This window comes from Vidua macroura, chromosome 6, assembly GCF_024509145.1.
Source record: "Vidua macroura isolate BioBank_ID:100142 chromosome 6, ASM2450914v1, whole genome shotgun sequence".
NCBI classification, from domain to species: domain Eukaryota; kingdom Metazoa; phylum Chordata; class Aves; order Passeriformes; family Viduidae; genus Vidua; species Vidua macroura.
Genome location: NC_071576.1, coordinates 55,320,343 through 55,346,986, shown reverse-complemented (window position 1 = coordinate 55,346,986; position 26,644 = coordinate 55,320,343). Strand labels below are relative to the sequence as shown.

General features: G+C 38.7%; 1 protein-coding gene across 6 annotated transcripts in view; it reads left to right on the top strand.

Moving 5' to 3' along the window:
• Positions 1 to 24,368, top strand: part of LOC128808544 (golgin subfamily B member 1-like) — a 34,192-nt gene extending 9,824 nt beyond the window's left edge. The window contains exons 15-30 of one of the 6 annotated variants that reach the window (XM_053979748.1): positions 3,026 to 3,135; positions 3,880 to 4,003; positions 4,851 to 4,981; positions 5,814 to 5,861; positions 6,159 to 6,268; positions 6,533 to 6,701; positions 7,055 to 7,159; positions 7,416 to 18,218; positions 18,501 to 18,652; positions 18,732 to 18,891; positions 20,177 to 20,329; positions 20,847 to 21,014; positions 21,850 to 21,947; positions 22,306 to 22,440; positions 23,065 to 23,179; positions 23,667 to 24,368. In XM_053979748.1, coding sequence (XP_053835723.1) covers positions 3,026 to 3,135; positions 3,880 to 4,003; positions 4,851 to 4,981; positions 5,814 to 5,861; positions 6,159 to 6,268; positions 6,533 to 6,701; positions 7,055 to 7,159; positions 7,416 to 18,218; positions 18,501 to 18,652; positions 18,732 to 18,891; positions 20,177 to 20,329; positions 20,847 to 21,014; positions 21,850 to 21,947; positions 22,306 to 22,440; positions 23,065 to 23,179; positions 23,667 to 23,825 — 12,740 coding nt within the window. In that variant the 3' untranslated portion in view covers positions 23,826 to 24,368. The remainder of the gene's footprint in view (positions 1 to 3,025; positions 3,136 to 3,879; positions 4,004 to 4,850; positions 4,982 to 5,813; positions 5,862 to 6,158; positions 6,269 to 6,532; positions 6,702 to 7,054; positions 7,160 to 7,415; positions 18,219 to 18,500; positions 18,653 to 18,731; positions 18,892 to 20,176; positions 20,330 to 20,846; positions 21,015 to 21,849; positions 21,948 to 22,305; positions 22,441 to 23,064; positions 23,180 to 23,666) is intronic. The other 5 variants (XM_053979749.1, XM_053979751.1, XM_053979752.1 and 2 more) reach the window with 5 other exon arrangements.
• The last annotated feature ends 2,276 nt before the right edge of the window (positions 24,369 to 26,644 follow it).

Sequence of the window (26,644 nt, the reverse complement as noted above, 5' to 3'; positions counted from 1 at the left end):
TTAGAGGAATGAAGGTGGTGCTTAAGCAAAATGTACCTGGCATGGAATTTCTCTTTAGGAAATGTCTCTGTTTAGGATATTTAGTGATCTGTTAGTAGGTGCCACTTGTATAGGCCAGCTGAACAATGCTCACTGGCAGTGACTTGGAGGTGGTTAAAAATATCAAATTACTTATAGAAAATAGCATTTCAAGTAATGTCAGCTTTTAGAGCTTGCTAAATTATTAATTAATCAGCTGATGAGAAACTGAAGTTGCTTCTATTAAAGCTTATAAAAGTCTGGTTAAATTTTAGATAGCTTTTATTGCTCTTTCCATGCCATCTGAACTAAATTATAATTTTTGTCCCCTTAGTTAAACGTGGGGAATAATGGCAAATTTTAATGCACAGGACCTACCATCATAATTAATCCAGTTAGTTAATTTGAGCCTTTTCAATCAGCAGCTGAATCATTTTTCACTTCCATGATCCATTTGAAAGTTCAGTGTGTAAGCACAGAGATGTTTTAAGGATCACGTCTCTTCTTTTTTATGCTTTGGTATTGAAAGGGAATAATACCCCTCCATCAAATCTACCTGTTAGCACATCTGTGCTGGCCACAGAGCCACATGCAATATTAATAACACTTGTAAAATTTCCTCTGCCTCAGTCCAGGTTTAATTTTGCATTTTTTTTCCCCTTGGGAATAGCATGATCTTTCTGTTTCTTTTTTTCCTGCCGTTCCACCTGGTGAGCCCTGAGCGTCCCTTCCCCCTCCACTCCTACCCTCCACTGTGATCTGGGCAGCCAGGGAGAGCAGTTTCCCATCAGTTTTGTGCATGCAGGTTCCTGCAGCAATGGCCCTTTGGAATGTACTGTTGCTGATTTCTCCTGCTCTTGCTTCTTGTGGAGAAAATTGCCAACAGTACCTTGCAAGGTCTGCCATTGATGGTTTGTGGATTTTAGCAATATGTGTAACAACTGCTGGGTTTTAACTTGAGTTTCTCCTGCCTTGCAATACCTGTTTCTTCTTTTATATTAATGAAATCATCTTCATTTTTTCACTGTAGTAACAGCTGACTCCATATTTATCTTGTATCTAGAGACAAATTGCTTGGCTTGCCACAAGTAGTTGTGACTAAGTAAGAATCAAATTAATTCTTAGTGCTACCTGAAATTCAGTAGTATTTTTAAAAGAAGTAATAGTCCATCCCATAAATTGCTGAACTTGCATGCATTAATATTAGCTACCAATATTTTAAGCCATATGTAAATAATATGTAGCGTCAATAGTGACTCAGGGAAGTACAGATACATCATAATTTGTTATATGCAGTGCTTATCTGAAAAAAGATGTTCTGGGAAGTTTTTCAGGTTTTTATGTTAGAGAATTGCAAATGAAAAGCTTCCTAAGCTGCTGTAAAACATTAGAAAACGTATTTACTTAGTAATTGTTGTTAAAGCAATGCTCAATTTAACTGGAAGTGTTTTAACACTTGTCTGAGTGTGCTAAATTGTTCTAAAGCTTCAATTCCTATACTTCCATTATTCTTGTGACACTGGTAATTTCATTGTTTTCTTTCATTATTAGATATACTTAGGAGCTTAAATATGTTGGGTTCCTGTATTACAGTGTCAGAGGAGGGATTAAAATTTTACCTGGAATAGATCTTATTCTTTGAACTCCTTAACTGGCAGTTCCTGTAAACAGAGGTTTAAGGCCTGTGATCAAAATTTGGCATTTAATTTTACATCCTTGAAAAAGTATGTATAATTATTTTTAAAAAGTGTTAAATCTAGAAAATAAACAAGGGCGTTTAAAACACTTACGAATTGACCGTGCAAGAAGCCAAAGTGTAATTGAAATCAGAAGTATAATCCAATTTATCAGTCCCACTTGAAAAGGGTCATTTTTTTTTCTTTACCGTTTTTCCCCACTAATCTTTGCTGACAAGACATTACGGGTGTAATGTTGAAATATTACAAGAAGAATTTAAATCTAGCAGGTGCTACAGAATTGTGAGTTAAGGAAATCTGTGGTATAAGTAGTTCTTGGCCAACTCAGATGAAAGCAGAGTATTCCCTATAGGGCTGAATCTCCAAATAGTTCCTCAGAGATGCATTGATATCAATTCTCTGAGTTTCGTGTGCTGTGAGGACAAGTGTGGATTCATGTGGTTAAACTGGAAGCCAAGTTTGTAATTATCCAATTAATGTAACTTTCAATTAAAGTATGGAGCCACCTTTACTTGCCCTCCCTTTCCCTGGCTGTGCTGCTGTGTCTGCTTTGCATGGAACGTGTTGTTTCCTAATCTTTACTCCAAATGTGTTTTGTTGTATCACAAAACAGATGGGAATGCACTTCAGATGACAAATCATTTTTAACAATGAACAGGATGCACACCTAAGCTTTCATATTCTCAATTTATTCAGTGTATTTATTTACCAGTGATTCTGTATTTGTGCTGAAAAGACTGATTTTACTAATTATGATAAGATGACTTGATGCCAGTTTGCAGTGTGACACGTGCTTGTGACTTCCTCAAATGATCTGGCTTTAGAGCTTGTACTAAGATTAAAATTATAAAAATTAATGTGCTTGTTGAGAATAAAAAGGCATCAGCTGAAAAAGCTGTGGTTTTCATCATAAAAATTAGGCATATTTGAACCTGGTAAATTGAATTGAGATGTAATTTGGCATCTTAATTGATTGGCTTTCCTTCTTAGTATGGTACAACCTCACCCTTTACACTCTCCTGTATAAAGTCTTCCTTTAGAGCTGATGAAGAAGTGAAGTTAGACTTCAGTTTGCTTCTTCTTAGCGAGATACTCAGGCTTTATGTTCTACATAGCAGTGTTGGAGGGAAATCACAAGGTGAATGCAGTGGATTTTAATCTTTAATCTTGTTCCTGTCAGTCATTTGTAGGGACTTCACCCTGTCCCTGGTCTCTTTTCATGTAGTAGTGTCTGATATAAATGTAAATGCTTTCCTGTGGCACAAAACTGATTGAGGATGACTGGTTCTTTCCTGGCTGCTCCGATCCAGCCATAGTCTCAGGGCAGCAGGAGCTGGAGGAGGAACTGGCCACAGTTCAAGGAATGGGCAGGCTGCAGCAGGCAAGAAGAAAAGGCAGTCAGACCAGCAGGAAGCTGCAGGTGGGTTCCAAGAGATGTGAGTTTATTTTTACCTGTCTGCTAATAAAAATGTGGAAAGTACTGTTATTTATGTGGCACTTTAGTCTTTCAAACATTAGAAGCTTAAAAACACAGATTGGAACTGAAAACACTGATAAATTTAATGACCACTGAAAAATTACAAGGTTCTCTCTGGAGTAATTCCCATGCCTGAAGCCATGTGCATACTTCAGATGTTAAGGCCATTTTTGGCTTCTATAAAATCTTTACAAATCTCTTTGCTGGTGGAGCTTTACTGAATAATTAGTGCCAGTTCATTCAGGTGGACTTCTAGGTAGGTGGTGCTGTACCTTGCATGAATAAATGGTAACTTTTTTTAAGAATTAGGATGGCATTGTCCCATTAACAGACCATTGGAAGAAGATAATTAGTTAACTGATACTTCAGAGTACGCTTAACTTCAGAAATCAGGGCACTATATCCAAACATTGTTATCCATTAGCTTCTCAGATAGCCAAGGGTGTTTTTACAGGCTTGCAGGTATCTTAAAAAGCCTGTGGGAGACTCGACTTCTCTGGAAATAATAGCTGGAAGCTGGGGAGGCCACTCTAGTCCACAGCAATCCCACATACTTGTATTTAAGTGCCTGAATCAGTGCTGAGTTTTGGGATTTTTGATTGAAACAGAGGTTTTAGTAACAGAATTATCTTACCCCTGCTTGCTTCCTTCTTTAAGTTAAACTTCCTTCTCATGTTTTGTGTGTAGGAAGAATTCCCCTTCGATGGCAAACAATGCTTCCAAGAACTGAATGTCACCTTGGATAGCACTGACTCAGCTGAAGGAGAAAACATGGGAGGTTGGTGGCCAGAGTACCCTTCACCCAATGCAGGTGTGATAGCGACTAGACAGTTGATGAAAGCATGCACACAGCATCTGCATTTATGTCTATTTTTGTTTTCAAATTCAGCTAACAGCCCATTTGTGGTGTATTCTAATCTTTGTTGGATTTTTTTGGCTTGTGTTTTCTTCCTTTCCGTTTCCAAGCATGTGCGTGCTGGATGAACTGCCTAGTTCTGGCTCACAAGTACAGCATCAATATGGCTGAGCACTGGAATTGGATGAGCTTTGATGCCCATCAGATATTCCATGTGGCAAGATCACGTGTTTGTTTTAAGTTATGAGTGTTGTTCCTCTGAATGTATTTCCAGTTTATATCACAGTTATGTTGCAAACCAGAATTCCATTTCATTGCTGCTTAACTTAAAAATACAATTCTCAGTTTTTAATGCTGATGTTTTTATATCAGTGGTAAAGATTGTAAATACATCTTATTGTTAAGATGGAATGGGCTCACTTGCAAATTGTCAGTCCAGACCTGTTTATTAATAATTACTTAATATATGATCCTGCAAGCGCCTGATCAACTTGTGGTTAATGTAACATGAGCCACCCTATTGGTTGAGCCACAATAGTGGTGGCTCAATATTCGAGTATTTCTGCTAGGTCCTCTGAGTTCATAAGCTCTGCAACTTATTTTGGTTTTCCAACAGTTAAGGGTACTTTTGCCATCTAAATTTTGGGGATGTAGTGCCTCAGGCATTTCCACTAGAAATAGGTGAGATTTGTTTGTGCCCAACACTGATGACAACTTTGAGTAAAGAGCTGCAGCCATTTCTAGACTTTGGGAATTTTGGTAGACTTCTCTTGAAAGAATTTTCCTTCTTTGACCTGAGTAGGTTTACGGAGTGTGGTCGAAGAGTTGGAATTGGAAAGAAACCAACTGCAGGAGCAAATACTTTTTCTGGAAGAGCGCTGTCAGGATTTGGAAGACAGATTTCAGCTTCAAGGTAGAATGGAGGCTCTCCAGGTGAGCTTTGGAGTTGTGTAAACTTGATGATGCAAGAGAATCATTCTCAGTTTATGTTCTTCATATTACAACCTACAATAAGCCAAACCCATCAATTTGCAGCTGGCAAAAAATGGCTGAAACCTAATTTACACTCATTAATTATGTTATCAGAGAGTGTGCACATCCTATATTATGTTTTGAGGTTGAAGCCTGTTGCTTTTGTTCAGCATGTGGAAAATTATGATTAGGATTAAGCTTTATTTGTTCTAGAAACATAGTAAAAAGGTAACATGATTTTCATAATTCTTTGTGGAAGTCTTTGCCAGAAGGTCCAGAATTAGATTTGGTTATGACTCCATTGAGTTTCTCACTTCTTATATCCCTCAAGTTTCTTTTCTGTAAGTGTGTGTGTATTTAATTTTTCATATATATATATATATATATATATATATATATATATATGTACACATTTTTAGAGAAGAAACTGCTTATATAAAAATGATCCATAATTTTATATAAATATATACACATGCGATCTAAACTCCAGATATTAGCTAGACACATAGTTATATTTTAAAACCATTCACTGAAGGCCCCACAAAGAACAGTTGAGTTCTTTTAAAAGGAAGAGTTATTTTTAGTATTGCCTGACTGACAAATTACTGTGGTAATTTGTGAACCATATTTTCACTGAGTGACACAACTGATCTTGTACTCAAACTCTTGGTGCTTTACTCATAATTCTTTATCTGTTAAGTTGCACATGTATAAAAAAGAATTACTGGTTTTAAGATGAGCAACAAGCTTACATTAATTATTGAGACTCTTGTAACAAAGCCTTTCAATACAGGTAACGTTTGGTGTAGAGGAAGAAGGGCAGCTGTTGAGGGCAGTGCAGGTGTGTTCTGTCTCCTCCAAAATGCCACCTTCTGTTCATGGATGGTGACAAGTTTGCCACATTTGTCCTACTTGCTGTTGATTCTGGATGTGTTTTGCTTTTGGTTGTTGGTTGCTGTTGTACGACTTGTTTTTTTCTTTTTTTCTTGTGGTTTTATTTTTGAATTGGTGCAGTGGATCTGACTAGAGTAGGAGATTTGTACTGTGTTTGAAACCTCCGAACAGCCGTGTGAATGAAGTGAAGTTCTCTCATGCTTCTCTGGGCGTGCTAATGCTCCTCATAATTGCTTTGTTGCAGAATGAAAATGAGCGTTTGCAAACTCAACTCACCCAACTGCGCAACCAACAAATGAGAGATGTGGAAAAGCATCAGATTCTGATCTCTGGCTTGAATGAGCAGCTTAAAGGGTAAAACGAAGGTTCTTTACAGCTCCACGCACCATTGGCTTTCTCTGCTCTAAACTTCAGCTTCTGATGAGGCATATAATCTCTCAAAACACTTGAAAAAAGTTGCTTACCTCATGCTTCTGTTTGCAGTTGTGTTATTTTTATACTTAGAAGTTAAGGTGGAAAGTGTAAAAATAATGATTCTCTTAGTTTGGGGTTAGTAAATTTAGAAAACTTAACACAAGCTTTGTTTTTGAAATGTCTAAATATCTATTTTCTTCTCAGATTGAGTGACAGAAATAGTTTCCTTGAAAATTCACTTGGAGAAAGAGAACAAAAACTGGTGAGCACGACAGAAAAGCTGGAACAAGTTGAAACTTTGAGGAAACTGCTTCAAGAAAAGGATATTCTGAACAAAGAGCTTGGGGAAAAGTTTGTGCATGCTGAGCAAAAAGTAAGTTAAACTTATAGTTAGTATTTCACGTATTAGAACTGATGAGCTTTAACCATAGATTTTGATTTGTGTCCCAACAGTATTATTGCTGTTTTCCCAGTCTGAAAGTTGGTACTTTGTCTTTACAGTTTTGTTCATTTAATTGCTGTGTTTTAAGTTTGGTGTAAGGATTTCTTAGACCCAACACAGCTTTGCATGAAAGTATTTACATTTTGTTGGGGTGATAATTTTTTTTTAATGAATTTAAAAGCATAAACTTGACTGTTGTGTAAACTCAGTATTATAACTGGTAACATCACAATTTTAATAGAATTCTATGTATTTCTATCATATGAACTACTTTTAATACTAAGCTGAATGAAGCCTTAAAGAAATGCAGTGTGTATGAAGTGGAGAACGTTGAGCAGAAAACAGCCATCAGTGATCTCACGGAAAGAGTTGCTACACTGAAAGAAAAGGTAATTTGTAAAAATAATGTAAGAGAAGAAATTCTGTGTTCATTTTTCATGGCCCATTTGAATGTCAGCAAAAGTAACGGCATGAGCTGCTTTAAATTTCATAAACTGAGCTTTCTGTTTGCTAAAAGAAGAACATCTTGTGACTTTACATTGGTACAGGCTGATCACCTTAAATGCTTGTTCTACGTGTGGGTGTAGCTTCTCCCTCTAACAGGTATTTGGAATGTTCTTGTAACATTATTTTCTTGCTGTTTAGACTTTGAAACAAGACAGCATGGTGGAGTCCATGCAGCTGGACCTGGACCAGACAAACGAAGAGCTTGACAAGTTGAATTCAAGCCATTTGGAGGAGAGGTCTCAACTCATTCAAGATCTGCAGAAACGTGAAAGAGAAATCGATAATCTGAAAGAAGCGCTGTCAGAAAAAGACAGGGAGATGTCTGTTCTGTCTCTGAACATGACAGAATATTCTGAGCAGGTTATGATCCTGAAGCATCAAGTGCAATGCAAAGAGGAGGAGTTGCGAGGTTTGGAAGAAGCTTTATCAAAGGCTGAAAGGGAAATGCATTTGCTGAAGGAAGTACAAACAGCTGATGTGAGAGATGCCAGCTTGAAGATCTCTGCCCTTTCTGAGCAGAGTGACACCATGAGAATGGAGCTGGAGAGAGCTAGAGCTGAGAATGAAGCTAAAACCAAAGAAAACGAGGAATTAATAAGGCAGAGCACTGAGAACAGTGTGACAATTAAGGATCTCCGCTCCGAAATCAAGGCCAACAACGTTGCGTACCATAACAATCTTGCAGAGTGCGAGTCACAAATTGCTCTGCTGAAAGAGCAAATTACTAAATCATCTGAAAAGCTGCAAGAAACAGAGGATAAACAAAGAAAAGAAATGGAATGTTTGAAATCTCAGCTTGAGGAAAACAATGCTCTGAAGGAAAAATGGAACTGTTTGCTTAAAGAGAAGGAGAGCAAAGCACAGACGTTGGAAAATGAGTTAAAGTCAATTAAAGATTCATACAACAAACTGGCTTTGGAAAATGCTAAAAAAGATGAAGAGTTGGCCGAGTTATCCAGAAAGCTCACAGAACATAGTGATCATGAGGAAACAGCTAAAAAAGAGTTGCAAGAGAAACAAGAGCTTATTATTTCATTAGAGCAGAAACTTGGGGGTTTGGAGAAGCAGAATGAGGAGACTAAACTTAAATTAATTTGGGATCTGAAAGCCAAAGAGACATGTTGCAAAGAACTTAATGACCAATTAAGTGAAATAAATAAACAAATTAAAAAATGGGAGATAGAGACACAGGAGAAAGCTTCAGCTAATAGCCAGTTGCAGGCAGATCTTGAAGGGAAAGAAGAAAAATTGGCAGAGCAAATAAAAGCAAATGAATATCTGAAAAAAAGTATAGGTACAATGGAAAATGAGAAGGAACAGCTAATCAGAGAAAATGAGAATTTGTCCAAACTCCTGGATGTAAAGGAGTGTGAGTTGTTAAAGAAAATCCAGGCTGTGGCAGAATTGGAGAGTAAGTTATCTGTTAGCACTGCTGAGTATGAAAAAACTCTTTCAGTACTAAATTGTAATAAAAACACTCTGGCAAAAGAGATTGAGCAACTGTCAGTAGCTGCAAAGCAAAAGGAGAGTTCAGCTGCAGAGCAGCTGGGGGAGAAAACAAAGGAATGTAATGTGCTGGCTGAGCAGTTGTCTGAAAGCAAGGAACAGACTCAACAGTTGCATGAACAGGTGCAATCACTGCTCATTCAACTGAAGGAGATTAGAGATGAGGAAATAAAGAAAGAAGAAATGTTGAATAATAAATTGTCTGAATGCAGTGGTCTAATCCAAGAGCTCAGCCATAGCAAGGAAAAGAATTTACTCCTGCAGGAACAAATTCAAAGCATAACTTTGGATTTTGAAACTGCAAGGAAGTCTCTAGAAGAGAAAAATCTTCAAAATGATTCATTACGTAAGGAAGTGGAAGAGAGTAAGCTTTGTTTTGTAGAATTGCAGGAGGAAATAAAAAATCTTAAAGTTGAAAAGACTAAATTAACTCAGTTGGTAGAGGAAAGAGACCTGGCTGTGAAAAGTCAGGGTTCAGAACTTGAGAAATTTCAGAGGCAAATTTTTGACAAAATGGAAGAAAATACAGGGTTAAATAATCAGCTACAGCTATTAAGCAAAGAAATGGAGCTGCTTAGGCATGAAAAGGAGGACTTTTCAAGGTTATTGAGTGAGAAATCAGATGAATGTAAATGTCTCCAGTCTGAAATTGCTTCAGTAAGTCACCAAGCAGAAACATCAGCTCTAGAAAATAAAAAATTGAAAGCAGACATAGAGACAGTTAATGTTACAGTAATCAAAAAGTCAGAGGAAATAGCTGCTTTAACTTCACACCTGTCCCAACAAAGCCATAGTATTTTAGATTTGAAGGACCAAATTGACAGCCTGTTGATGGAGAAAGAAAACTTAAAAATTACCTTTGAGGAAAAAGAAACTCTGCTTTCTGAAAAAGAGGCTTTGATTAAGGAAATGAAAGATAGAGTGTTAGGAGAAGAGCGATACGTGGAATTCATTGCAGATCTCCAGTACCAAATACAAACCCTGAACTTTGAAGCCGATGAGCTCAGACATGCAATGCAGGAAAAAGAAAATGAACTTAAGAGGCAAGGCCAAGAATTTAAGTTATTAAAAGATAAATCTGAAGAGTCTGATGTACTTAGGGTTCAACTGTCTGAGAATATGGAGGTTATTTCTAACCTTCAAAGTCAGCTTAAAAACATGACAGAACAAGCATCCCAGCTGAATGACTCAATTGCAAAGAAAGATGCATCTTTAAAAGAAAAGGTAGATGAATGCATTGGTTTAAAAGCACAGCTTTCTGCCGTACAGGATTCTTGTGTTGTGCAGGAGAAGCAGTTACAGCTTTTAGCCTCTGAAGCAGAACAGCTAAAAGTACTTGTTTCAGAAAAAGAATCAACCATCAACAGTATTTCAACATTCAGTGAGAATTTAAAGATGCAACTTCAAGAGAAGGAGACTGAGTGTGGTGTCTTAAAGAAACAGATGGTGGAGCTGCACGAAATGAAAGAGAATTTCCAAAAAGAAATAGAGCGTCAGAAGAATGTAATAGTTGAAATGGACCAGTCCTTATCGGAAAAGGAATCATCTCTTACAGAAAACAAAAGTCTCCTTGAAACTCTGAAGGAGAAAGCAAAGAAAGATGAAGAAAAGACACATTTAATTTCTCAGCTCCAAAGTCAGGTCCTTGAACTAACACAAGAACTAGGAAACTCTAAGGAGCTAGTTCGTGAGAAAGAAAATGCCTTTTTATCTCTTCAGGAGAAAAGTGAAGCACAGTACAAGCTGAGAACTGAGTTGAACGTGGCTCTTGGGCACAAAGATGAAGTTATTGCTGGACTGTTTAATTCCTTAAAGGAGAAAGATGCCAGCATACAGTTGGCAGAGAGCAATGTTAATGCTCTTTCTAGTGAGATTGACGTTCTCAGATCCAAATTAGAAGAAAGTGGAACAGCCATGAAAAACCTGACTGAGGAGTTTCAGGAAAAGAACAAGAAGCTTGATAATCATCAGAAAAAAATCGATTCTTTAACTGTTGAGCTTGACTCTCTTAAAAGTGAGCACCAAAAAGCACTAGACCAAATAAATACTCGGGAACAAGAACTACAGCAGAAAGACTTGGCTGTGGAGTCTCTGCGTGTGACATGCACTGAACAGGCTGAGAAATTGGAATGTTTGAAGTTGGAGTTCAACAATGTAAATTCCAAATCATCTCAAGACTGCCATGACAACATGCTTTTAATAAATAGTCTGCAGTGTCAGGTGGAGTCTTTAGAGAAAGAAAAAAGCCTGTTGCAAGATGATGTTGGTAGACTGATGGCTGAAAACACACAGCTTACTGCATCTCAGACTGATATGCAAAAGAAATTGGAAGAGCTCCAGGAAATCCATGAAAAACTAGAAACCAGTGAGAATTATTCAAGGATGCAGATAGATGCTGTCAAACTGCAGATGAAGACTGAAAAAGAGAAGTTACAGATGCAGGTTAGTGTAAAGGGTGAAGAACTTTCTAAATTACAACTTAAATGTCAAACTCTAGAACTAAGTCTGGTTGCGTCAGAAAACAAATGGGTGACAGAACTTGATAGGGCAAATTCACAAAATAATGATCTTACTGAGCAATTGAGCAGTTTAGAAAGTGAAATGAAATCAAAAGATAGTGAAATCCAGTCTTTGCAGCAAGAGCTGGATCTTATAAAAGAGAAATTAACTCAGAGCTTATCTCCATTACTTAGTAGTAGGTTTTTAAGTAAAGAAAAGAGGGCACCAATTTCAGATTGTGAACTGCAGCCAACTGATAGTAAAACTCAGTTGGAAAAAATCTCCACTCTGGTAGCTGCTATTCTGAGCAAAGAAACAGAAGGAGAACGTTTGCAACTAGTGCTTTTAGAAAAACAGAAAGAAATAGACACCATGAAGGATAAGTTAAGAAGTATGGAGTCACTTGAGAAGCAGAAGGAGGAGCTGCAGAGTGACATGGAAAAGATGAAGGGCAAATATATGTCTGAAATGGAATGTCTGTCAAAAGAAATGGTCTCACTCAAGGAAACAGTAGGCAAACAAGAGTGTCTCCTGAAAGAAAGGGAAGAGTCTTTGGCAGAAATAAATAAGCAGGTGGAATATCTTCAGGACAAGATGAATAAATCAGAAGAAATGGTAAGAACTAGTCAAGAAAAGCTGCAGGCTGAAGGTAAAAAAGTAGCAAGTCTCCTTGAAGAAATAGGGGAAAAAGATCACCTCATTGAAAACTTAACATCCCAGGTCAATCAGCAGAAGGATTTAATTTCTGGTCTAAGCCAGCAAATGAAAGAAAAAGACTCTTCTGTTACCCAGGTCATGGAGTCACTGTCTAATGAAATGCTGAATTTTTCTGAAGAGAGGAGTACATTAAATGCCAAACTTGAAGACCTTGAGGCTGTTCATAATAGTTCAGTGGCAGAGCTAAACCGAGTATTGCAGGAACTTGGGGATTGTAAGAAAGAACTGGAACATCACCAGGTTATGTTAAGCAGTAGAGAAACTGAATTTAAAGATTTAATGAATGAAAAAGAGGAGTTGAAGTGTAATCTTGAGAAAATGGGAAAGGAAAAAGAGAATCTGAAAAAGAAACTTCAAGCGGCATTGATAGTAAGAAGAGATCTAATGCAAAAAGTTGGGAAATTAGAAAAGAGTGGACAGGAAGAAATAGAAAAAGAGCAGAAAAAAGCAGAGGAGCTGTTGAAGCAAGTTAATGAGTTAACAGACAAACTGAAACTAATTGAAGGACAAAGTAATGATTTTGAGTCTCATCTTGGAACTTTGAAACAAGAGCTTGTAGAAAAAGATGCCAAGATAAGTGATCTGACCAAAACCTTATCTTCAAGAGCATCCTATTTAGAGGAACTTCAGCACAATGTTGCAGAACTGAATGATGTCATAACCGAAAAACAAAATGTTTGTGAGCAGAACCTAAAATCTTTAGGGGAGAAGGACTGTATGCTTGCTCATCTGCAATCTGTGCTTGATGAAAGAGCAAGGACATATCAAGAGGAACGTTCTCAGTTGCTCTTGACTCTTGAAGAGGTGAAGTCTGAACTTAAAAAGAAGGAAGAATTGTTGAAAGATTCCAGTTTAGAAGAGCCTCGTTCAAGTACTGGAGATGGGAATGAGTATCTGAATCCCAACAATGACGTTAATGCCATGAATCAATTACAAAAAGAAAAAGAAGCTTTACAGAGGGAACTTTTGTTCATGAAAGAAGATATGAAAAAAATCCAGCAAGAAAGGCAAGAGCACATGAACCTTGAGCAGCTCAGGCAAGAACATAAAGCACTCTGGGAAGTTCTCCAAAAAAAATGTAAAGAGCTGGGCTTTGACCAGTTAGAAGCAAAGGAGCTGGTTCCATCCAAGGCACTGCTGGGAGAAGAACAAGCTGACCCAGGGAGTCTGGAATCAGACAAACCAAGAAACAAGGTTCAGGTTGCATCCTTGAAAGAGTCAGAAAACACAGTCACTTCAGTGCCAAGTGAAAACACTGACCTAAAAGAACTAAGAAGTAATTATGCAAAACTTCAGGAGGAAACAGAGATGTTAAGGAAAGAGCTGAGAAAAATATTGGTTGAATTCGGTGATGATAAAGAAGAAACAAACAGTTTAAAGTCTTTGAGACAAGAGGAGCAATGTCAGGGCAGCTTGTTAGAGGTCATAAAGCATCTACAGAAAAAGCTGAAGGCACATCAGACTGAAACTGTAGAGCTCAAGGCAATGCTTGAACATGTGGATAATGAGAAAAAAGCACTTATAAAAAAAAGTGAAGAGGATTGCAGGATGAGCCAGGAGGAACTGCAGAGGTCACGAATTGAAGCTAAGCAGGAAGTTGCAGGAAAGAATGAGGAAATAGAAGAACTGAGATGTTCACTTACGGATTTAAAAGAGAAACTTGGTCTGGAAAAAGAATTATTAAACAAAGCCATCAAGGAGGGCGAGGAAGAAGCCCACCATTACAAAACAGCCTTTGAAGACATGAAGAGTGAAAAAGAGCAACTTCTCAGCTCTTTGGAAAAGTCCAATTTGGAACTAATTAAATTGAAAAAGGAGGTAGAACATTTCAGTGAAGAAAACAAAAATCTTGTGGCAGAGCTATGTATGCTGCGTGAGAAGGCTGAGATGAGTAAATCTGTGATGTTGGGCAAAGAGCTTAAGGAAGAAAAGGGGACTGAAAAGGAATTGGAAGAGGTTGGTTCAGAAAGTAATTTCCTTCAAGGGAATTTGGAAGGAAAAGTCACTGCTCTTCAACTATCAGAGACTGATTACTCTGGGAAAACTAAACTGAGAGAAGCAACAGAATGTGAAATTCAGAAACAAATGCAAACAACGGAAGAGCCACCAGCAAAACCTGCAAATTTAAATGATTCCAAAGCCCAAGAGCAAAGAGCTGTAACAGAAGAGAAATCCAGAGAGCGCCTCCAAAGGAAGTTACAGGCGGCTTTAATATCACGTAAAGAAGCCCTGAGAGAAAATAAATGTCTAAAGGAACAGATTGATCAGCTGATGTTGGAAAGAGAAGAACTGGTGAGCAAGACAAGAATGCTGGAGCACTTGCTAGAGCTTGGCAGAGAAAAGCAGAGTTCAAGTGCTGTGGCTCCTTTGTCCGGAGAGGAGAGCCTTGCTTCGGAAAATGCGAGGCTGCTGACCGAAAATGAAAACCTCACTGCGGCGTGTGAAAGTCTGAAATCCACCATGGAGTCCATAGTTCAGGAAAAAGAGGCCTTTTCTTTCCAATTAAATACCTTAAAAGATTCTCAGACAGTTGAATTGACAGGATGGAAGGCTAAACACAGTGAATTAAAGCAGGAGTATGAGTCGCTTCTCCAGGCGTATGAGAATATCAGTAGTAAAGTGGCGGATATGAGGCAAGTCATTGATCTCAGTAGGAAAGAGAAGCAAGAGGCTGTTCAAAGACTCAGGGAAGGAGAGTCTGAGAAGGAGGCTCTGCAGAAGCATTTACAAAATCTCCTTGATGAAAATGAGGTTATTAAGGGCCAACTGAAACAACTTGGTGAATCCAAGAAAATGGAGGTTGAGGAGTTACAGAGCAAAGCAGAAAGGCAGATCTGTGAGCAGGAAGCCAGGATGCAGGAACACCAGGATCGTCTGTGTGAGCTCACTGAGCAGAACCATCAGCTGATGGAGGAGAATGAGCAGCTGAAACAAACCTCTGAAAACCTAAAGCAGGCTTTAGAGAAAATTCAGAATGAGAATGATGTCCTTCATAATAACATCACTGTAACTAAAGCAGCCTTGGGAGAACTGCAGGTTCAAATGGAAGTGTACCAAAATGATACACAATCCAAAATCAGTGATGCGTTATGTGAGAATGAATCACTATTAAAGGACATTAATGTGTTAAAGGATAAACTCTCTGAAAAAGAACAAGCTGTGCTTGTCCTGGAACAAGAAAGAAAATTAATTTCAGAAAAAGCACAAGAAACTGAGAAGTCTTTGCTCCACAAAACTCATTGTCTAACAAAGCTTGACACAGAATGTAAAAGTCTAACACAAGAAATTGTTAGTCTAAGTGAAAAAGTTAAGATTTTAGAGGATGACAAATGTCTGTTACAGGAAGAATTAGAAAATGTACAAGAAAGTTCTTACAAAGTAAAGAGTGAGAGAGAATTTCTTGAGACAGAATTGCTTAATCATGTTAAAAAAGTTGATCATCTTACTGATAGGATGAAATCAGCACAGGTACAGAATAACTTGCTCTTACAGCAGCTGGAAGAGTTAAAGGCAGAAAAATCAAATGCGGTTAGAGAAAAGGAAGAGCAGCAGCTCCATCTTGTAAAGATTTTTGAGGAAAAGGTGAAAAGTGCTCAGAGGGATAATAATGGGACTAAAAACAAAACAAAAGAATTGCAAGAGCTCTTAAAGGAGAAACAGCAGGAGATCAATCAATTGCAGAAGGATTCTATAAAGTTCCAGGAGCTGATCCTGGATTTGGAAAGATCTGTGAAATTGTCAAAGTCAAAAAATGAAAATTTTGAAAAGGACTTAAGTAATGCATCAGAAAAGCTGGCAGAATCAAATGATGAAATACTTAATCTCAAGGGAAAGCTTACTGCACAGATGAACCTGTTGGATCAGTCAAAGAGGGAAGTGGACAGGCTTAAAGATGAGAATCTAAACTGGAGGAAGGAACTTCAGAAGAAGGGAGATGAACTGCAGCTTCAAAAGAGAGGATACGAGAGAGAACTGGAATTTCATCTCCAGCAGCTGAAATTGCTTCACAAAAGTGAAATTTCGAACCTGGAGGAAAGACATCGTGCTCTTGAGAGAGAAAAAGCTCGGGCAATGAGTGAGGTTCAGGGTTTGCAGGAGGAAGTCAGCACAAAGGACTCTCAGAACAAGCAGCTGCAGGCAGATCTGAATGCAGCTCTGGCACGACTGGCTGCTTTCACAAAGTGCATGTCCTCCCTTCAGGATGACAGGGACAGGGTCATCACCGAGATGAAAACCTGGGAAACGCAGTTCAAAGACGCCATTCAAAACAAGGAGAAACAGCTGGAAGACAGTAACAAAAGAATAGCAGCCTTGCAAGATGAATTGAAAGATAAAATGACTCAGATTCAAGAACTAAATATCAAATACTTTGTGGTAGAGGAAACAAAGGATGAACTGTATTTGAGGCAAAAATCTGTTGATATGCAGCGCTATGAAGAGCTCTGCAGGATAAAGGAAGAAAATACCTTCTTTTTTAACAGACAGCAAGAGCTGGAGAGTGTTCTTCAGTCCAAAGAAGAAGCTTTGCAGGCACTCCTGAAAGAAAATAATTCTCTTAATCATCTAATAGAGAATAGTAAGAGTGCAGGAAGAGAGATAAAAGCTCTGGAAAGTAATTTTACGAGACAGGAGCAAGAATTGCGAGAGCTTCTAGCAGAGAAGGAAAAAATGAATGCTGAATTGCAGAAGCAGATGACTATTTCTGAGCAAATGAAGGTCATGCTAAATAATAAAGACAAAGAAATTTCCTTACTCATTTCTTCAAAAGGGGATGAAATTTCAGACTATCTGATTCAGGTACAGACTCAACATAGGAATCAGATCAAAGAGTATGAACTTCAGATAGGGTCTTTGCAGATGGAGAGACAACAAGCTGAGGAGTCCTGTCAGAGGCTGGAAAACGAGCTGAGAAATCTCCAGGTGAAAGCAGAAAAAGCAAGTCAGGAGAGGGCTGTGGTTGCCAGTGAAATAGATGCCTTTAAAAAATCCATGTCATCTCTCCAGAACGACCGGGATGATCTTTTTACCAGATACAAGGAGCTGGAACATCTTCACCAGGATGTCTTAAACCAGAGGGACAGTCTCTTAGTTGGCAGTGCAAGTGAGACTAATTCTTTGAAACAGGAGTTAAGGGTCCTTCTCAATAGGATAGATGATCTGCATTCTGAAAATGCAATGCTGAGTGCACAGCTGATAAAATACAGGGAAGATCTTAACCAGGTTTTATCTTTGAAAGACCATCAGCTGAAGGACTTACTTAAGCAGAAATTGGAGTGTATTAAAAGCCTTGAGCATGAAAAATATGATCTTCAGAAACAAATAAAAGAGATGCAGCTTTCTAGTGAAGTGCAGAAGGGGGCTGCTGTGGCTTTGGAACATGAGAATAAAAAACTAGCATCTAAAGTAAGTGATTTGGAATCTCTAATCGCATCACTAAACAAAGAGAAACTTGTTTCTGAATCTGGAGAGAAGCTGCTAAGTAGTGAGAGTATTCAGAAGAAAGAATCCACCAGGCAGCATGGAGGAAAGCTTCAGAAAAAGGTTCAGGAGCTCCAGAAATCCAGAGGCAGAAATACAGATGAGGAATACAGTGGGACTCTTTTGACACCTGAGGATGGAGATAAACCTGATGCTTCTGCAGAGAAGATGCTGCTTGAAGTTCAGTCTCAAAACAGGGAGTTGAGATCCCAAAATGAGGCCTTTGGGAAGGCTATGACTGCTCTGCAGAATGACAGAGATCACATCATAGAGGACTTTAAAGTTCTTCAGAGCAAATACACCTCTGAGCTCAAGACTGAAAGAAAAAAAGGAGATGAACTTGCAGCTGAATTGGAGGGGTTTAAATCCCAGCTCATGAATCTCCTCAGAGAAAACTCTCTTCTGCATGGGGCTGTCCTTGATGCTGCAGATCAGGTTACCCTTGCTCAGGTGGCTGATGACATTGGAAGTGTCTGTAGGACTTTGGTCAGTCGGGAGCTGGAGGTGAGCAGGCTCTCAGCCGAGTGTGCGAATTATGTCCAGCAGATGGAAGCGTTTGCCAAAGCTATGGCCAGTCTCCAGGATGACCGAGACAAATTGCTGCAGGAGCTCAGCCATCAGAAGGTAACTTCTGAAGCCAAGCAGGGCACAGCTTCGTTTCTCATTGATTGCAGCAGCATCAATGAGAAAAATACTGTTGAAAATAGTTTGGATGTGCCTCCAAACAGTGGCGAAACTTTGGTAAGTTGTAATTAGCTACATGGATCTGTAATTTTATTCTTCATGCAGTGAATGCTCAGAGGCATGTTGGATTCTGGAGTTTAATTCTGTAGATTGTGTGAGTGCTAAGATAGCACTGTGTGCCCAGAGGAGGTGTGTTTACAATTTTGGAAGTTAAGGTAATTACCCTGTTAAACAAAGCAAATAGGGAAAACCTTAGTCTGTAATTAGAATTTTAGTTCTAATAAAACTTCACCCATCTAGTTTTCATTCCAGTTCCCTAATGATGTTTATTAAACCTAGGCTAAAGAAGGAGCCAGCCTTGCAGCTGTTGAAATATCCAAACTGAAGAACAAGGTTGATGATTTGGAGAAGGCTTTGCAGCAGACAAAAGCCTTCCAGGCAGAAACTGAGCGAGAGATCACATCATACCAGAACGAGCTGGCTGGATTAAGGTACAACAATGCAGCTTTATCCTCTTCACTGATTTGTACAGAATATAGAATTACTTAACATCTGATGTTTTATGTTCAGAATGGAAAAAAACCTCCTTCTCTCCGAGTCCCAGGCGCTGAGGAATCAGTGTCAGATCACAGTGGCTGAGAAGGACCGGCAGATTGCAGAGCTCCAGAGGCTGCAGCAAGACATGATTGGGAAGAAGTCACTCCCTGCTGGCAGCAGTTATCCAGTCAAGGTAAAAGAATGGAATGTAGCAGGAATGTAAAGTGGAAGGTAGCAGCTTATTGTCTGAAATTTGTAGCCTGCTTCTCAAAAGAGCACTCCATAGTAATCCTGTAAGTAACTGTCTTTAATGAATTAGTTAAATCCAGAATATAAAAGGAAGAAGTTGAAAAAAAAATTAAATGGGTTTATTTCTTTCAGATGTATTATGGCTGTAACCCATTTTCAGGGACAGGCTTTTTAAGGGGATCAAAAAAGAGCTTGGTGGTTTACATGGACAGCAGGTTTCACGGTTTGTATAGTTGATGCAGAGAGGTTTTAAACACTTAATGAAGTTCATTCTTCAGAGCCTAAATCCCTGTCTAGTTACTGCAGGTTGGACTAGGACCTAACTGGGGGAGAAAGGGGAATGGAAGTGTTCTTGTCCTTCCCCTGCAGCAGCTGGAGCTGGCTTCTGCCAGGAACAAAATCCTGGATTTAGAAAGGCAGCAGCTGACACCCAGGCTTGCAAATGCTGTTTTGTAGACTTGAAAGATTCAAGGAAAATGCTATTTTAGAATAATATTCTTATTTACCTTTTCTGTGCCAAAGGAAGGAAGCAGTATTCATTTTCATTTCATTAAAACCGGCATTTTAGTTGCTGAAGTTTGTATGCTGTTCATTTTCTGTGATTACAATCATGAGTAAGAGCTATTGACCAGTAATGTCTGTGGGTAATGGAGGATTTTATGTGGTAAAACCTTTTATTTCATAATTGTATGGGTGAATAGATTCCATAAAACATTAGAGATGGCACATATCCCTCCCTTATTAGAGATTAATATCAAAATGTTAAACTGCCACAGATAAAGAAGGCCAAAGTTGTAAATTGGTAATACATTTTTTCTTTTCGAAATGGATTCTTTCAGCTTTAAAGTCGTATTTACAAAACAGCTGTTCTACAAGTCATGAATACAAGACCTTATTAGCTTGAAAATAATTTTTGGAAGGTGTTTTATATAAATCCTTTGCTAGCTTTCCCCCTTTATTTTTGTGTTTTGCATTATTTGCAAATTAAAAATTAGGTTGGGTTGCCTTTTTGTGGTATTTTTTTTGTTATTTTTTTAATGCAAGTAATAACACTATATATATGTATAAAAAAATCTTGTATTTAAAGTGTCTTTCAAATGTGGTATTAAGCTGTGAGAAGAAAATAATCTTGTCAAAAGGGAATTCTGCAGGGTATATTTAGTGTTGGTGTTGTGGATTATTTAGAGAACTCCTGTACCATTTACCCTGAATATCCTGATATTTTTAAGGCTTTCGAAACTGCCACCCTTGCTGGAAGTGCAGATGGAGCAGAGGAAATCAAACATGTCCTAGCTGAGAAGAACCAGCTGCAGACTGAGCTGCAGCGCTGCCTCCAGGAGATGCAGCAGAAGGACCTGCACTTCCAGCAGATTAATTCCAAGGTAGCTGGGAACAGCAGCTCTGATCCTGGCAAGCTCATGTCAATCTGGGCTGGCCTCATGCTGGAATATTGCTGAAGTGGTGGTGTTGTGCATGACTGAATGTTATTTTACTTTGAAACGCAGATGTTTTAAAATAACTCAGCCTGGACATGCAAATTAAATGTCAGTTTTCTTTCTGCCAGGCTTTCCTGACTTGGTGTTTGTCTGAGAGGTTTATTTGACTGTGCATTCTGAAGACGTTGATGAACCTCTGAGCTTCCACTCACAGTCAAATATTTTTCATTACAGACATAAACAGGTGTCTTAGCTGGAACAAGATTTCAGCTTCTGGTTTGGGTGTTCTGATGGCAGGGGAAATCGCTGCTCATCTTTCATTATTTCCTCTGCTCATAACACATCTCAAATCCCAATATGACCTTGCCAAAAAGTGGATGCAATTTTGAAACAGCAGGTCTCAAATCTGCAGGGATTTCCTGGGAGAGCTAATTTTAATGACTTCGATGTGAATTTCTCTCAGGTTGTGCAGTCAGCAGAAGAGAATGCTGTCCTGTCTGCCCAGCTGAAGACTCTTTCCCAGACTCTGAGGGACAACCAGCTTCATTACACTGATCTGCAAAATCGTTACGTAAGGCTGGAGAGGGAATATCAGGCAATGCAAGTGACATCTTTCCAAGGCTCTGTCCAGGTAAACACATACATGGAAAGGTTTTTAGGTGTCTGGTTTTCTTGCTAAAAATTAAATAAAGTACTTTTTGTTGTAGTGACCCAGTACTTTTGCAGGCCTGTGACTGAAGATAGCTGTCTTTATTGTTGTTAAGGTGGTCTAATTTGACTTTTCATTTAAGGAAGTTGTTTTACATATTTTTTTGTTTTGAAGCATCTTTTTTGAGTTGGGCTGCAGCTGGCAGAGATAACTGGATGATCACTGCTCAGTGGATCAGGAAATTTAGTGATAATTTCACATCAATTGTAGATCATTTTACAATGCTTGAGTAATATATTCAGAAGTGAGATCTACATCACCAGTTCATAATTTCAGTACCCTTTGCCAACCCCTCATACACATCTGTAAGATTATTATTTGGGGTTGGAACTTAATGATTTTTATGGTCCTTTCTAACCCAGTCCTTCATGATTTATCATTATTCTTTAATTCTAAAAAAGCTTTCCTGTGCTGCCTTGGTTATTCATTAGCAATCATTAACAGAACACCCTGAAATAGCATATGGATACATATAGAAAACAACCCTTGCTCTTCCATAAATGGAAATAAATCCAAACAAGATCTGTAAATTAAGAATAAATGAATAACTGCCTTGCTTCTGGAATTGTGGATGTGTAGATGCATTTCTTTCCCCTCAGACATTGTTGAGAGATGGAAATGAAAACATTAAGTGGCACAAAGAATTATCTGTTCCACTGTTTTCTGGTGCTTATGGCTTCTGTAATTGAAGTAAAGACTTTTGGCAAGTAGAAAAATGGTCACTTGTTTGGTTTTTTCCCCCCTTAATATTTTCTAGGATGAAACCAGAGCAGAAGTTCCCCCTGGAGCGCCACAGGAGAGATCTGGGATTATTGTGGAGATAGACAATATGGAGCTAAATGAGCTCAGGAAAAGGTCAGGACTCAGAGCATGTATTAGCAATATTATTTTCCTGACAGCTGTGTTCTGAGTGTGAAAGTAATGCTTTTCTATCCCTCTGAGGCGTTGGTGTGGAGAAGGGGAAGGAGTGGATTTACAGTAGATTATATGAATCATAAGCCATATTCTTGAATTGTTACCATCTGGTAATACTTGTGGTTTGTATCTGTACACAAATATACTGATTATTGGTGACTTTTTCTTAGTATTTAAGCTGAAACATCTCATTATAATTAAGTCTGTCCCAAAAAGGAAGATTTCCTAATAAAAAAAGAACAAGTAAGTAATTATTTAAGTCCATAAAATATTGATTTCAGATTTTATTTTGTCCCAGGCTTGCAGAGACTGAGCAGCAGTATGAGACAATGCAGCAGAGTCTCTCCCAGCTCACAGAAACACTGGCAGAGGAGAGGAGGAGGAGAGAAGCTGCAGAAGAGGCTCTTGGACTCTCTGAGGAGAGAAGTAACAGGTAAAACACAGACTATTTGTTTGGCTTTTATTTTTAGTGAGATTAGTGAGAGGTTTTCCTGTGGGTCTTAGATTTTTTTGACATACTACTACTACTCCTAATAATAATAAACAAACCTGTGTGTGAGCCCACAGTGCCCCAGGAAGTGATAATCCATGTGTGAAAAAGATAAGTTAAACACTGGATCAAGGAAGTGTTATAGGCTTTGGGATTTTTTTTTCTTTATTTAATTTCATCTGTTAGACTCAGTAGCCAGTGCTATTTATTTTTTCCAGGTTAGGAAAAAAATTTCCCATATAGCAACTTTAGCAGAGCTGCTGGTTAGATTGAAAATACCATTGTGCACCTGCATAAATAGTGTCCCTCACTACCATCACCTGAAAATTACTGTTCAGTCAGCTGGTGATGATGGGGATTAATTCTGAATAAATGAGAAACACCTTGGCAGTACATTTACAAATAGAGACTGAAAAAGTCCTGGCAACATAAAGTGAGTCAGCTTTTTGTGGGGACCTTCCCTCAGTCATTTTAAGCATGCAAAATAATGCTTTTTGTGTCAATTCAGTCCTTAAAAGAGGAGATAATTCAGCAGTGCATGTCTCTGTGCCTTGAATCTTTCTCTAGATTTGAAGTAAGCAGTTACAGGTCTGGCCCCAGTGACTACACTGTCCAGATGGAAGATGAAGAGGAGAGGGAAGCCTTAATCATCAATCCCAGTGAACACATTGTTGTGAGAAAGGTAAGGGAATGAAAGCCTTTAAAAGCCCTGAGTTATCAGCTCCTTAAAAGTGGTGGAAAAACATCCTTAATTTCTTTCTGTTGAGACTGTGAGTCCCAGACCGGCAGCTGTGTAAACTGTGCCAGAAAACACACTGCATATGTCCACTTTAAAAAAATGTATGTAATCATATTTATACTACACATCTGGCCATTAAATAAACTGTGTCTGCATTTAATTATGCCTGCCCAAAATGCCAGAATGCATGTTTATGTGTGTGGAGTTGCATAATACACAGCTTGGATTCATTCCTTTCTCCTCTCATTAATGCTGGGTTTGGGGCCTTTAAATCATTTATGCTTTGGTATTTGGCATTGGTTGTGTTTTGGGCTCAGTTGCTGTGTCAGAGACAAAAGGTTTGTAGTGCCTCAGAAATGCAGGCTGCAGGAGAGCTGTTTCTGGTTTGTGTTCCTGATTCTTTCTCTGGTAACTCCTGTCTCTTCCTCAGATGAAAGGAGGAGCCCTTTCTTTGCGCCGCTGGCTCCGGGGGCGAAGCCTTTACTGCTCCAAGCTGCTGACAGCCCGAGCCAAATCCCGCTATTTGTTCCTCACCTACCTGGTCACACTACACCTCCTTGTTGTCCTGTGCCTCACTGGTGTGCTCTGAACCCACTGCACACCCTGGGTGGCTCCTTTGCCTGTGGGCAGTGCCAGTCCCAGCCCCGAGGCTCCTCACATGCTGCTGTTCTGCTATGCACTGGACAGAGTCGTACAAATCCCTGGGACACCACGCGGAACCTCGAGCTTCTCCAGTGAAATTCGTGCATATCACACTTGCTCCAAAGCTGACTTGAATCGCTCTTTTACACTGGGATATTATATTTGTAAGGAGAAAAGATTCCCCTCTGCCCTATAAGGAAACTGCTGCATACAAGTTATTTAATATTGTTTGTGGGTACATAATGGTTGATTACTACTGAATGGGTTGTAAATGATATCTTTTCTATACAAATTTTATTTTAAGAGTTAAACTATAAATTCTAAAGGAATATCAAACTATTACTGTATATTGGCTTCTTGATTATAACAAGAAGTTTTATGGAGTGCAATAAAGGAAGAACTACTGGATTTTTGATTTTCTTTGGTTGGTTAGGTGGTTTTTCTTTTTTTGGCTGAAAATAAAAGAATTAAGAAGGTTCTTTCCCATTAAGTTTGTAAAGAAATCAAGATGCACAGATTTTTGTTTGGTAATGAGGTAAGCTGATGCTTAAAGATTCAGTAAAGATTCACAATTGAGATGACATAAATATTTCCAACTTCTTATATTCTTTTTGTAATTTTTTCTTTCTGTAACTTGTGGGGGTTCAATATTTTTTTAAATTTACTTGCACTTTTCTTGATGAGGCTTAATTACTCCCTGTCTTGGAGGCAGAATGTTACTTAGCTGCAGAACACATGAAATTCAAGCTTCTAAAGACACAACCTTACATATTTTACATGTTTCAGCTTCAAGGTACAAATCAGTAAAATCAGCTAAGAATCTTGTGGGAAAAGGAAAACCCAGTGAATATGTAAAATGAAGGATTCCATCGGTTTTACTGATGACCAGAAACAAGGTTGACTTGGAGTTATTTTAGTGAAGTGATTTATCTGCTTAAGAGGTAGTTACTGCTGCAGGTAAATACTGTAAACCACCTTCTTTAGATGGTATTTAATATTTCTTAGTCTGGTAAAGGTCTTGATTTTTATATAAATGCAGTATATTCTGCTATAATTGATTTTTTTTTTTAAATAGTGATGGTTGATCTCCTTTGAGTGGCTTATTCAGTCCCTGTGTTCAGCCCTGGTGTCATCCAAATACTGAGATAACTCAAACACCAGGTACAGTGGGAGCATGAATACTGATGATGCTGCTGACTTTTCCCTTCCCAGCCTGAAAATGGGTGTTAGCAGATGATAATGAGCTTTTCTTAGCTAATTATGATATAATGAAGCAGAATGTTTTCCAAAGGCAAGAATGGCCCTTCAGTCCTTCCAGTCTTACTCATCCAGTGTGAGGGATTTTTGACCTGGGGGGAGAGAAAACAACCCTGTCCTGAGGCTCAGTGAGTGGGAAAGGATCCAGAGGTGTTTGAAACTCTGTCCTGCTTTCTCCAGGCCTTTGTGTTGTCACTGTGATGAGAACAAAATGGAAAAAAAAAGAAAAAGTCAAATGGCTTGACATGTCGATATCCTGTGAACTCCATTCCAGAAGCTGATAAAAATGTACTGGGAGGTAAGCTCATGTCATTTAGGAAGCAGCTTTTCCTGGGTAAGTATTACTGTGAGAGTGTGCTCATGCTGCAGTTCATAATTTAAATGCTTGCCTTCAGTTGGTCTGAGATCAAACAAATAGAGGAAACTTGTTTAAAATTCTCTACTCTCAAATTCCAGTGTCTCAGCTGATGTAATTCCTTGATGTATTTAAAAACTGAATTTCCCTCTGGTTTGTGGTGTTGGAGCCAGAGTCTGGGAGCAGTGCTGTAATGTTGGATTCTGCTGGTAAACAATTGGTATATTGCAGTCCAAACCCTTTCCCTGAGGGTTTTGGGAGAAAATAATTCATGGCAATATGAACAAATGTTCAAACCCACCAGCTATACTAGAACAAAGGGATAAACATTCCCACATTAAAGCTCTTCCCAAATTTGTGTGATAAAATCCATTTTTGTGTTTTTAGGGACAAGAACTTTGCTGGACAAGTTCTGTTTTTCATTCCTTTCCCATTTCTCAAGTGCCTTTCCTTACAGAGTGAAGTTGCCAAAGGAAAAAAAAAAATCTTTCCCTGGTGTCAACTGCCTAAAGAGGCAGTTTTCCAGTCCTAAAAATAACCCAGGGATCCATCATGGGGCCTGCCCCTGGGGAGGGTTTTGCCATGAATTTCAGGGAGACCAAGACTTGAAGATGCTGGCCAGCTTCTGAAGCTGAGGTGTTCCTGTGCCAGCTGCCTCTTTTTCCCAGAACACCCACTTCCATAAAGTGCTTGCCACTTACAAATGTGAAATAGGTCCTGGAGTGAGCTCTCCACATTACAGAGTGACTGCCACTTAAAAACACTTGGCAAATGCTTCCCCAAAAGCTTCTGCTGTGGGTTATTTTTAGTTGTTTGTTTGAGATTGATGATCAAAAAAAGCAAATTTCAACGTTACATGAGGGAAAAACTGCAGTGTTTGAAGTAACAAATGGTTTTGGTGGTTTATTTACCATTAACTGCTAATGTTACAGCTTGTCTGTGCATACAATCAATTAATTTTAAGCAAAGGAACTTTCTAGAAGATAATTTTCCCTTGGAAGAGGTGGGATTTATGCTGAAGTCCCAGTAGAACCAAGCGTGTGTCCTGTGGCTGAGGTTGTCCATGGTCACGAGGCCAATTAACGGGATCACAGGACCCTGGAGGCTGCAGCAGGTGATTTCCCCTCTGGAAGAAACAAAAGGCTGCCAATATC